This window comes from Rhamphochromis longiceps, linkage group LG15 (assembly GCF_057381845.1).
Source record: "Rhamphochromis longiceps isolate RC_006_pf linkage group LG15, R_longiceps_female_GT1.1, whole genome shotgun sequence".
In the NCBI taxonomy this organism is placed as follows: Eukaryota; Metazoa; Chordata; class Actinopteri; order Cichliformes; family Cichlidae; genus Rhamphochromis; species Rhamphochromis longiceps.
The window spans coordinates 12,787,850-12,800,537 of NC_140571.1; the positions used below are offsets into that span (position 1 = coordinate 12,787,850).

The following is a 12,688-nucleotide window of genomic DNA, read 5'->3' on the forward strand; positions in this document are numbered from 1 at the left end:
GCACAGGGAAATGATTTCACCTTCTGTCCGCTCTCTCAAAAACATGGCGTCTCTCATGGTTCGCAAACGTGAATTATTCTCTTTGGCAAGGATATTGAGTGGTGTCTCATATTTGGTATGGTAACTAACTTGTTTTTCATTTTAGATAACGTTTTCTAACAGTTTACTAACATGGCAGGTCTCTAGCTTTTGAAAAATTACCGTAGCTAGTTAGCCAATCGTAGATTTTGGCCATTCGTGGCAGCTGCACAACCGAGGTCATTTGTACATTTCAATAAAAAGAGCTTGATTCTGTTTTCAGGGACCGGCAAGTTTGAGTGTCTGTTCGGGTCACAGGAAATGTAATATAACTCGGTAGGTAACCCCCCCATCTTTTAAATGAGTTGAGCCATAATTGCTTACGTGAATCACATGAATTTTCACACGAAGCAGGGGTGCAGCAGTTTTAAATTAAATTATGAAGAGACTTACAAACAGTTTTTACTGTTTTTTGATAAGATCTGTCAGTAAAGATAAATAGCATGTGTTTTTGGAGCACTTTTTTGGCTGTATCGGAATGCAACGTGTTTATTTCCCCATGGAAATTAAGTAAATAATGTAAAGAAAAGGACATCTTATAGGTACAGTATACTCACAATCCTTAATAAAATAAAACAACACTAGCAGTATATTCAGGCAGTGAACAGGAACACCATGAAGCTAAGCCAGAAAAGCCCAGAGGCATTATTAAGCACCTTGTGCAGTTGAAGTGCACTTTTTTCTAAGCACATTTATTGTATAAGCAGTTATTCTGTATCTCCTCTGCAGGTTTCACCTCCCTCTGACTCCCAGCACTTCTTTCCACACGACAGTTTTAACGTCAGCAGCACAATCGGCAGTAAGTTATCATTATCATTCTTATATCAGGCTGGTGCTGTAGTGAAATACAACAAACCTACAGTGGTTTATATTCAAAGGCCATCGCTTGGAATTGCATGTGGCGTTAAGGCTTTCTTTTCTCCTTTGGTCCAGATCACAGTCACAGAGGAGCCGGACACACTGTTCCAGAAACTGGTGGTTTTGGTTAAAGGTCATGACAGAGCTGTGTTGGACAGCTATGAGTTCTTTGCCACCATGACAGCTAAAGAACTGGGCATCAGTCTTGGAAAAGTGTGAGTTTTAGCAGCCACACACTAACTCTAGTAAAGGTTCTGTCTAAAATCTTCTGTCTAAAATCTTCTTGTAATGCCATGACTTTTTTTGGGATCTTCTTCCTCCATCACAGTTTTGAACCTCCGAAGGACATTGAGAGGTTAACACTCCTGAAGTCAATACACATTTTCAAAAAACACAGAGTCCAGTATGAGATGAGAACTCACTACCGGTGCATCGAGGTGAGAAGCTCTAATTTAAAAAAAAAAAACTAAAATCCAACAAGAAAAAAATGCACAAAAAGCCATTAAAAGGAGTTCGGTATTATTCACCTAGTTACATTTTACTGGAAACTTCTAACCTTTGCATAATAACACGAATGAGCTTTGTGTTTGTGCCAGTTATTGCATGTCATTATAAGGTAATTTGTTTAACATGTTTATTTTTATTTTTTGTCTCTGTAGCTGCATCATATAACAGGCTGTACAGCACAAGTATACCTTGAATACATTCAGAGGAATCTTCCGGAAGGTGTAGCCATGGAGGTGACGAAGGTGAGGTTTTGCAGAGATCGATGTACACCCAAACTCGCGCACCAGTATCATCAATATCAGTGTCTGCAGGCTAGATGCTTTCCATTGCAAAGCTTATTAGTATGGCCCTCCATGATATTCCCAATTCTAATGTGCCCCCTTGGGAAAATTAATTTCCCACTCCTAACTTAGGTTGTTAATAAATTTGGCCTGTCCCCTGTTACAAATGGTAAAGAGAAGCTTTCAGTTGATGAACAGTGTGGCCTGGTTGAAGTCAAAACTGGATACAAAACATGCACAATGTTTTCAGTTAAACATGAAATGAATTCTCCCTTGAAAAAATTAACCCTTAACAACAACAAAAAAAACCCTAATATATATGTGATCATTTTGAGATTAAATTAAAATCTATTTTGAGAAGATGAAATGTGTAGATTATAGTTGTTTACAACTTCCACGGTTGCTTTACCCTCTTTTGATGATGAACTCATACTTCAGAATCGGTTTTAGTAACAAGGTGGGAAACGATTTCCCTTCTAGCTCAGTATGTTAAGGATAAGGACGTTGAAAAGATGTTGCAGAAAACTGCATCTGGTCAGGCAGAAAACCACACACCTGGAAGAGTGGATTTGTCCAAAATGAAATGGCTGGTAATGGACAAATGGAAGGTTATCGATGGTTGCACCATCGTGCAATAAAAAGTACGCATGTTGGATCACAAGACGGCTGATCATTTAGTTTTAATTGACTCGTCTAAACAAGGTATTTTGTAAAGTGTATAGCAGCTGGTGCTGTTTGTCTTGAAACAACTAATCTGCTCATTTAGCCTTTTTTAAAATTTTGGCTTTATTCTCAAAATGATAATTTTTTTTTTCATAATGTGGTCTAATACTCCTTCGACATTTCCCAGTAAAGCTGAATATGACAGTCCTTCCCTATCTGTGCAATTCTGTGTGGGAAAGGGCAACTTTCATGTGATGTTCTCGCTCTTCTATTCTGTTCATGTTGACAGACTGCAATGGAGAAGGTTCCTGATCACATCCTTGAACCGATGTGGAAGGAAATTCCCACAGACGACAAGCCCAGCCAGTAAATCCAGCACCTGTGACTAACAGATGTCTATTAAATGTGTTTTCCTGTGATTGTTTTTTGTTTGTTTTTTTTTTTTTTAAAGCATGTTGTCTTTTCTGTTGCAAAGCTATGTGAAATAAACTGAATATGTACACAACTCATTCTTTGTAGTTCAGGTTGTAGTTTATCTGGGACTGTTTCAAATAAGTCAAAAGTTTTTGTTTGACGAGCTGCAGTGATATCGGGATGAACTGTATGTATACGTGCAGATACAAGACCAGCACACACGAGACCTTTGCTTTGTACATTTATTGATTAAAACAGTATACATCAAATCACAAAACAGCGTATACAGCATAGTCATTCTGATGATTGGCACCTCATTTTATTTTACGTGTATTCATCGTATGGTTACCTTCAAAAGGACAAAGTGGAGGTGTTTAATCGTTTCTTTATGTTGTAGAGGAGTTAAGTGTCAACTAATTCAAGTTCACTGGAGGGATCTTTTTTGCTTGCTAGTTTTGTTGGCCTTTTCATTTTGAAATCTATCCTGTCTGTTAAAACCTGGCCTCACAGGAATCTCAATCATTTAGCAAGCACTCAAGTAGGTTCAGACAGGCTTTATCAAATCCTAGATGAATTTCAGCTAATCAAACTATTGCATCTATACCTTCCTGAAACCATTTTTGTATGCTGTTTAAAAAAAAAAAGAAGTCTAAATACTTAAGTATGATTGCCAGTAGCTTATACTGCTTCTAATGGCTCTAATCACTGAATGTTTCTTGAAATATAGTCCCCTAAATGTAAACAGTGGATGATAGTGACTTAGAAAGTGATGCAACAGTGGTGAGAAAGTCCTGTAAATCTGTAAATGTAGCATCCTCCAGCTACCACTGGTTCAGTTTACACAACAACAGTGCTTAAAGTTTTTTCACCACCACAGCTGTCCTAAATTAACAGTGTTGATAGTTACCAAAATCTCTGTTTCTCTACTGGATAATCATCAAAATCATATTTTAAATGCTGAACTATAATTTGTTTAATTAAATTATTTTATTTAATTTCTGACTTCTTATAAATCCTGTGTGAAAATGTGGCTGAAATTTGGGTATAAAAACACTGTTATATAAATAATATAATTTTTAGTTTGAAATAAGTTTTTGACAAATTTCTAAAAAAAAAAAAATTAATTTTGTTTTTAATGATAGGTGGTCTGATAAATTATCTGTTGTAGCTAAATTACCAAGAAGCTAAATTAAAGTGCTGTGTGCAGATTTAAAAAAAATAGATCTTTAATTCTACCACTTTAGAATTTGTTATAATATAAACCACTGATAAATTCTATAAATTATATTCCAACTATAAATGAACTAAAATGGCTTTTTGTTGGTCAAAAAGATAAAAAGTCTGACAGCCTTCCTCTGTGACCCAGCAGGGGGAAAAATGTTGTGCTGAACACTGAAGAGTGTAAAATGTCTACTGGCCTCCTGAACCAAAGCATTGTTAATCTGTGGGTCGTTCCATCGCTTCTCAGTACATAGTCTAACCTGTGATATCAGCACGAATGTTACCGTTACAGCTAACAGGGGCTTCACGTGTCCAATAAGGTGTGGAAGTGAGCTAGAATGCACCATCCACATTAGCCTGGAAGTAGTTAAATGAAACATCTCGATTTCCTGAGTAGAAGACTACGCGCTATATATCAAGCATGCCATTTTCCCCATCACGGTACAGATGCACCTCCAAACCCACAAATCCTCTAAAATCTCACCACTCCCCAGTATGACTCTGACGTTGCTCCACCTTGAGGTCCTGAAAGAGAGAATCTCCTTGTTTTGGAGAGGAAGGGGTTTAGGGATTAAGACACAAGAGGAGGCTCACCTTTTCAAGTGATGTGCCGAACCTCAGGTGTCACGCCGCTGGTGAAGGAGGGGAGAGATGTGAGGGAGGGCCTGGGTTCCTTGGGGCCCGGGAGGTTAACTGTACTGTGTGCCCCCCCCCCCCTTCAGGAGACAACAACAGTCAGTCTGTTATAATCAACTAAAGGGAGAAACTGGGACTTCAGAGGCTGATGTAGCAAAATGTAGTCAAAAGTGTTGAAGAAATGGAAAAAGACAGGAAGAGAAAGGGGGCAGGATGCAACACCTGGCTGTGGGTATTTACTTATCACCTCTCCTTGCACGTGTACCTATATTCAAGCAACGTGTGGTTCACAGAATAAAGTCCTTGTTTATCTAGAAAAAATTATTTTCTTCAGATGGTTGCACCTTTGCTTTTAGCTTTAAAAATTCAGCTGGCCTTAATCACCACACTACGGATAAACTGTAAAACCGAAGACCCTCTTAAGTCATTATATCCCAATTTGAGCAAATGTGTGCACATTGTAAACCCACATCTATTGTTATTATTATTTTTATTAAATATAAAAAGGTGGAACTATTTCATGCATGCAAGCAATTAGATTTGAAATTATACAAGAGTACAGGAGATAAGATAAATAGATTTGACTGAAAAAAACAAAACAAACTCTAGAAGGTTTTCCGAGCCAGCTGTCCCCTTTGAAACGGGGTCAGCATCTTTTAGAAACAGAATAAATAAGTTATAATTCTTGGTCATATCAGAGTGTCTGTTCAGATGATGTCCTCCTTTTAGACATGCTACCACTCATTTTAAACAGAGATGTCTTGTATGTGGAGCGGCTCCGTGTCCTCCAATCAATTTTACACTGGTAGCTACAAGGCCGTAAACCTTTACTATAAGTACAATTCATTGTTTAGTTTTACATTTTTTAAGCCATAAATTAATTGAAGCCCTCAGTCTACAGAATTCAGTGAGATCTAAAGTGAACATCAAGATTTCCTGGTCCTCCAGATAGTAAAAACTAAAGCAAAACTATTAATTACACGAATCAAATGTTCACTTTAAAGTATCACATAAATAAATGTAAGCTCACACTTACAATGCAGTTCATACTGTTTCACAGAGACGTTGTAGTCGGTAATAACAACTCTCAGACTTGTTTGTGAACAAATAAAAAAAGAAGAAGTTGAGTTTATTTTTTTTGTTGTTTTATTATTTTGTTCTTTCACGTCTATCTCTTGACGGTTCTCAAAACACATTCACAGTTTCACAAGTTATGTTAATTACAATGAATATAAAATAGTAACACTTAAAAAAAAACACAGTAAAGAGTAACTTCTTATCATTAACTGGAGCAAATATGAATGGAATTTGCTCTAATAAGAAACCTGGTATATATGTGTGTGTGTGTATATATATATATATATATATCTATATATCAGTATGCTATTCATTTATAATGCTTTTTTGTCATCACACAATAGATCGCTGGAGACAAACATGAATGTTCCAAACAGCAATACTCATAACTTAAAATACCTGCACATTAAAAGATATATAATATGAAATTAAATACTCATTAATACTCGACAAGCTGGATAAAGACTTGTAAAACGTGTCAAACAATAATTAGTGCACTGTTTAGTGAGGTTATGAATACATAACCAGATCCATGTAGCATGAGGAAAGATTAGGGAGGTCCAAGGTGGACCAAACTAATAAACAATAGTGTTTGAGGGCTGCTGTGCACTCCTTCCCCTCCCTTTTAAAATTTTCCCCTCTACCCCCACCTTCAGAAATACAGTGTCACCCCATTTGTTAACCTTTATTCATTAGGGGTCAGGAAAAAGGCTCACAGGGCGACTGTAACAAGAAACACAGAACATTTAATTTTGGAGAACAAACTCGTTTTAACAACTTCTGTTAAAATACGAACAGTATTTATAGGTAACAGAACTTGGGAATCCCTTTACATTATTCGGTTATAAATCGTTTTTAATTCGTCCTCAGTTGCCCTTTAGTCATTTTCACATTTTTCTCTTTGCCAGTGGACAATACCAACAACCAAACATGTCGGCACAGAGTATTTCTTGAGATACTCAAAAGATAACTCAGACTTTTATTTTTTTTTATAAACACATCATTCGGGGGCATTTCATTCACTGCACGACTACAGGGCCTCTTCTACATTAACAGCTGCTTAGTTATAGTTTTTAGAGCAGGCTGTATTAAAAGCGTCGGCCACCAGGGGGGCCTGGCCACCTCTGGCCTCTGCCAGGTGGGGGGTGAGGCGGAGGAGAGACCGGTCCATTGTGGTAGCTGTGTAAAAGGATAAAATCACACATTGGATTCTTGGCTTTGGCCAATAGGGGGCACACTCTGATAAGAGCAGCCATCTGAACGACTCTAGTTTAAGGCGGGGGAACTGAGATCCCCTCTGCTCTGCACCTTTGAACTTGCAAAATACAGCTTCATGTTTCATGCACTATTTAAGAGTTTAGCTTAAAAAAATAACTTCACTTTACATTTGCTACAGTAGAAAACTATTAAAGCAAAAATGCTTCTTTTTGACACAGAGCTATCAAAAAATTGAAAAGAATTTAACTATAAGCAGGCTGAAGAGAAAGGGACAGAAAAGACTGTGCATTAGTGTCACAAACCTCTGTGCTTTTGCTGCATCTCAGATCTCAAAGAAAAACTCTCAGATTCTCTAAATTTAACAATCTGGTTACCGTGCACACAAAGCACAGAGATTTGTGACATTTTAAGCTTAAGCATGATATGAATATTAAAACACCGCTTACCCTCGTGGGCCTCGCGGACGGAAGGGGCGCGGAGGTCCAGGGGGTGGCATGCCACGGCCTCGAGGGTGTGGCGGACGCCCTCTGAAACCAGGATGACCTGGAGGAGGGGGTGGAGGGGGTCCATGCCTGTAGAGGAAGAACATTTTCAGGCAGTAAGGAATAAGACATTTGAAAGTGACAGGTCAGCTCTAGCTATGCGCTTTGTGGGTGTCTGTGCATGTTATGTGCCTGAATGAGGCGTTTACCTGGGCATGGGTGGAAAGGGGCCTCTGAGGTGCATAGGAGGAGGTGGGGAAGGGGGAAGAGGAGGGCCCATGCCCATAGGTCCAGCCCTACCTCGAGGACCTCTGAGGTCAGGGTAAGGACGCATCCTCCCCATTCCTCTGCAAGGGAAGAAGGTGCAGCATAATTTATCTAAATTGACACATGTAATGGATCAAAAGTTAAGTATGTAAAATGCATCTAAATACAGAAATACTCAGTAGTGGCTGTCTATAAGCATTTCCTTTTTATGTTTACCAACTGAAAATATGTGTTTAGAAACTAACCAAGTTATAAAACTTACATATTACAGAATATCAACACTGTGCGTGTGTCAGACATCAATAAAAGTACCTCATGGGCCCAAATCCATTCATGGCTCCATCCTTTACTCGACCCCTTCCAGGTCCTGGTGGCCCAAAGCCTTTCATCATGCCCCGCCCACCACGCATGCCACCTCTACTCATACGCCCCCCTCGCCCACGGCCTTTGGCCCCACGACCCCTGAAGGAAAATAACAAAGGGAAAACTGACACTGTCCTTCTAGTTCAGGTTCAGTCTTGTTAAGCTGTAACAAAAAAAATTAAAAAAAATTAAAAAAAAACACTGACGCACTTTAAATTTTTTATATCTAATCTTGCATAAAACCACAAGAATTGTCATGTTGTCAAATAGTAAGGCATTTAGACTACATAAATAGATATGGGTGTGAAGAGATGCATCTTTAAATCATTATAAAGGAAATCTGCAGGACCTGATTAAGTATTAGTAGAAAACTACTACATTAATTACTGTGACTTGCTGTGGTGAAATTAAAAATCTGCTGGAGATCAAAGAACAAGAAAAACACGTATGCATCCATTAAAATTTACAACAGAGTCCAGGTTGAAGATTTACTGTGAAATCTATAACAATCATTTAACACCAGGCTAAAAAAAGTTAAGCTTTTACAGATTATATCTGTGACACAGTACGACCTCTCTCAGTTACTGCCACTATAGGACAAAACAGTAAGCTATTAATAGCATGACCTTGCCATGACAGTTTCCTATAGACATATCTGAAAGATGAAGCAGGAAAAAAAAAGACCTAAACTCGAATAACTGGCATGTGTACACAAATGAAACAGAAGACTGTAACAGACAGCAGGACAGACCTGGATTTGAGTTGGATTACATGTTTCTCTGAGTCATCCATGGAAGTTTCTGTGACTCTCTCTTCTGTGTCCGTGTCCATCTGAAACAATCCCAAGTCAATAGTTATGTGCAGAAGATCAGCAGTAATAAGCACTAGATTCATACTTGTACCTGTACAAAACATAATGATATAGATATAGACAATGAACACCATCATGAACAGAAGAGCTGCGTTCAAACATACTATTTTTTAAGTGTTTATTATGTAATGCTGGAAACTGCACTGCAATGTCTTTGATTTGTATTCTAATATACTGAGAGGCACTTCATTTTCTGCATTCTGGTGATTTTTTTGCACTAATTTGTATGTTGTCTGCATAAATTACACAGGAAATGCCTTTAATCAATTTATTTCTTCAAGACTAATAAAACAGAACAATAAAGCACTAGAAGATAACTGTATATATATGAAGTGATATAACGCAGTCAGGCTCCCTGGTATTCTGTTTCACTTTTAAATGATTACTCTCCACTTTCCTCGTGTTTGTGTGCTGCTGAATCAGCACAAATACAGGCAGGATTTACTCGCCTATCCTTCCTTTGGATTGCTCTGTTCCAGTTTTGAGTCTGTGTGTAATTGCCTGGCAAGTTTGTGTAATTGCGTTTTATTAACAGGCTGATTAAATACTCATATGGCACCTCTTCAGCTCTCTTAAAAATTAAATCACGTCATACATTTTTATATCCTGGACTTTAATAGCTTAAATATATTTCAACAAGACATCTGCTCATGTTTTCTCATTCTAAAGAATCAGCCTGCTGAAAGCTAAAAGATCTAACGCATTACCTTAAGATTAGTTAACCACTACCAACCCCGGGTTATAAACAATAGGCTCAAAACCTCCAAACAGGAGTAATTACAGTCCTGTGTTATTTTTATTTTTGGAGGAGGGTGGGGGCTATCAAAAAGATCAGAATACATCAGAAGAGATCAGAATTTACTATGATACAAAGGCAATCTTGTTACACAGAAATTCTATAATAAAGATGTGCACCAAAACCTCCTCATGGTTGCTGGGTGGATAAAACTTAACCACACTGACAAAGACTAACACCGAGGACATGTCCCGTTTAATTTACCTGTATTTTTTACTTCATTAGTCTTACATAATAAAAACAAAACGGAACATATTTTTACATTTTTCTTTAAGTCTAGTTAATATTATTACCCTTTCTCTTAACTTTATTTTGTCACACCCACTTTTAGTCAATGCAATAAATTTGATCACTGAATAATTTTATGCCTAATAAAGTCTACAGCTAAATCTCCCGAGAGTTATTTCCATTAGTTTATTATCCTCATTTTGCAATAATGAGGGATGAGTCGCTCATTCTACACCCACCTAAACATCCATTTAAGCCAGGATGTAGACGGAAAGTACACTGTTCTGCTTATAATTTATTATATAGAGAGATTTGTATGTAACAGGTCCAATGGCTGAGCCACACACTTAAAATGTTTAATGGCTATGAACATGGCATGAAGCACACTCGTTCATACGTACATTTTACAGTGATATTTTGAAGACAGAAAGCCTGCAAAGCCAAAGGCACGTCGAGCGTCATGGAAACAATTTTATCCCGATCCTAGGAGGCGGCTGAGGTTGTGTGAGCTTTTAAATATCAAGCTAGCAGCAGCGGCAGAGGGGGTTGGGGACGACCTGTGCGACAAATACAGTTCGAGCCTCTAATAATACTTCTTAATACCCCTCATGAATAGTAGCAAATAGTGAGCCCAGCCGGCTAAAATATACACGTAAAGCGATAAAGGGCCCCGTCTAATTCCTGGAACTTCCAGGGCAGGTATGACAGAATTACGCTATTTTGCAAATTTTTTAAAGAACAGTCTAATATAAACAAATTTCAAAGACACATTTAATGATATTTTCCTAATTGAAAATATAAACAGAATAAACTTCAGTGACAAGCGTGGGATTAAGTAAAACGTTAGTCATCCAAGAAAGGGGCGTTTCTGTAGATTTTTTTTACGCTTCTGGAATGACTTACTTCAAATCGGTGACGCCGGTGAGGTAGATTAAAAAAATGATACAGTTTTTGTGATTCCTAAAAAAAAAAAAGAAAAAAAATAGAAAAATAAAAAATATAGATATATACAAAATTTCTAGCAACTCTCGTACCTTCGATGGGCTTTGAAATGGCGGCTTAAACAGACATCCCAGGTTGGGATTTCTTTGTGAAGAGACGCTCGCTTTCAAAGTCACGCCCACAAGGAATAAATGTTTAAACTTGATTGGTTCATTGGTACCGTCATTTAGGCCAAGGTTCGCTTTCTGGGATTCTGATTGGTTGACTCGGCTAACGTGCTTCCAATGGTCTCCAGCCTTGAAAGCGGTTCAGTAATTAAACAGGCCACACGTTCAACACATTACACACGTTTATTGAAGATTGAGGGGAAAAGCATGACTGTAGAACTCATTTGGATTAAAACAGCCGATGAATGCAGAACATTTAGCAGAATACAAATCGACCTGTTTTAGTATTTGAGAAAAATACAAAATTCACACAGCAAAACGTTACCAATTCTCTTAAATTCTAAAAAATATAAAAACAGGAGGGTAAAAGTATGAATCAAGTACGACGACTCTTCTCCAAATTATGTCAACATAAACACTGAGTTCATAATTCCAACAAAAGTATGCCTCATATACAGAAAATATCTGGCAAGTGCAAGTAAAGTAAACAATATGTATATTATAACCTTTAAAAGAAATAAGAGGAAAGTATTAAAATGAGTATTAAACAGATAAGGAAACTAAACGAAATGTCCAAATACGGTCCATTTTCAGTGCATTTACGTGCGACTCAGGAGGTCTGCAAGCTTGTTGATGTATTCAATGGTGTATTTGAGCGTCTGTATCTTGGTCAGGGGCTGCCCTCTTTTGCTGTAGTCCGGCGGCAGGTAGTCCCGAAGCTGGTGCAAAGCCTCTGCGAGGCTCCTCATCCGCATCTTCTCCCGCTCGCTGGCCTTCATGCGTCTTTTGGTGGACATCTTTGGCTTGCCTTGCCTTTGCGCCGGTGGTGCAGTCACTTCTCGGCTCGTGAAGGTGAAGGAGAAGTCTTTGATCTCCCGATGCTGGCTGGAGTAGCACATCTCCGGTGAAGAGCACACTGACTCTCTCTGTGACTCAGGTGAAGTGGGCTGAGGTGACTCTTGGTTTTCTCCAAAGGCGCTCTCGTGGCACTTCCACTCAGACAATATTTCAGCTGTAACCACATCCAGGTTCATGTTGGATATCCAGGCGACCAAGCAGCGACGGATGGCATTCAGGGTTTCGGCAGGGAGAGTGTGTGAAAGTGATTTGGCCAAAGTGGTTTTATACAGAAGCTGATCTCCGGAGGTTTAAAGGTTCACAGCTGTAGCGACAAAAGTTCAAAGAAACTCGCAAGTGCCAAAATGCGACCTTCCCGGAGGACATGGTTCGTTAGTCTATCACTGGGGTGTGAATAAGGCTAAATAGAGGGATAATGTGATAGAAAGAAAAATAATTAGATTCCTTTACACTTTAAAGTCTCCCTGACGACAATTATCAGTTTAATGTGATTTGTCTAATGAAGGATGCTGCTTCACCTGGGATCTTCACGCTTCTCAGGCAAAGCAAGCCTGCTTGTGTCTTCAGCGTGGACGTTAACATAAATAAATAAAGACCAGAACTTTGGAAAAAGATAAACTTGCAGAGCCAAACTCTTTATCCTGTCTGGAAATTCCTAAAAGTGACTGTCCTTGTACTTCAACCTCCTTTAAATGTGTACAAATCCCACTAACTCTACTTTACCACACCAACTGGACATGAAAAACTAATATTTTATGTCC

At 38.4% G+C, this 12,688-nt stretch overlaps 3 protein-coding genes across 4 annotated transcripts; 1 reads left to right on the forward strand and 2 right to left on the reverse strand.

Annotated features, from left to right (window-relative positions):
- On the forward strand, positions 1 to 2,896 carry mrps10 (mitochondrial ribosomal protein S10). The gene is made up of 7 exons (XM_085381719.1): positions 1 to 115; positions 302 to 354; positions 808 to 877; positions 1,012 to 1,151; positions 1,265 to 1,373; positions 1,596 to 1,685; positions 2,677 to 2,896. Exons 1-7 carry the CDS (start codon positions 11 to 13, stop codon positions 2,755 to 2,757), a joined length of 648 nt encoding a protein of 215 aa, XP_085237845.1. The 5' UTR covers positions 1 to 10; the 3' UTR covers positions 2,758 to 2,896.
- Positions 2,897 to 5,786: 2,890 nt separating this feature from the next.
- LOC146652321 (uncharacterized) lies at positions 5,787 to 11,046 on the reverse strand. 2 transcript variants are annotated; one of them, XM_085381721.1, is made up of 6 exons: positions 10,995 to 11,046; positions 8,817 to 8,896; positions 8,015 to 8,164; positions 7,645 to 7,782; positions 7,400 to 7,525; positions 5,787 to 6,914 (listed from the first exon to the last, which is right to left on the reverse strand). In XM_085381721.1, the coding sequence occupies exons 2-6, from the start codon at positions 8,894 to 8,896 to the stop codon at positions 6,824 to 6,826; spliced, it is 585 nt and encodes a 194-aa protein (XP_085237847.1). In that variant the 5' UTR covers positions 10,995 to 11,046; the 3' UTR covers positions 5,787 to 6,823. The 2 variants fall into 2 exon arrangements, with proteins under 2 accessions (XP_085237847.1, XP_085237846.1); XM_085381720.1 differs by having other exon boundaries at positions 10,864 to 11,030.
- A 187-nt stretch (positions 11,047 to 11,233) lies between these two features.
- On the reverse strand, positions 11,234 to 12,228 carry msgn1 (mesogenin 1). Its single transcript, XM_085381724.1, has one exon. The coding sequence runs from the start codon at positions 12,101 to 12,103 to the stop codon at positions 11,669 to 11,671; it is 435 nt and encodes a 144-aa protein (XP_085237850.1). The 5' UTR covers positions 12,104 to 12,228; the 3' UTR covers positions 11,234 to 11,668.
- Between the last annotated feature and the right edge of the window lie 460 nt (positions 12,229 to 12,688).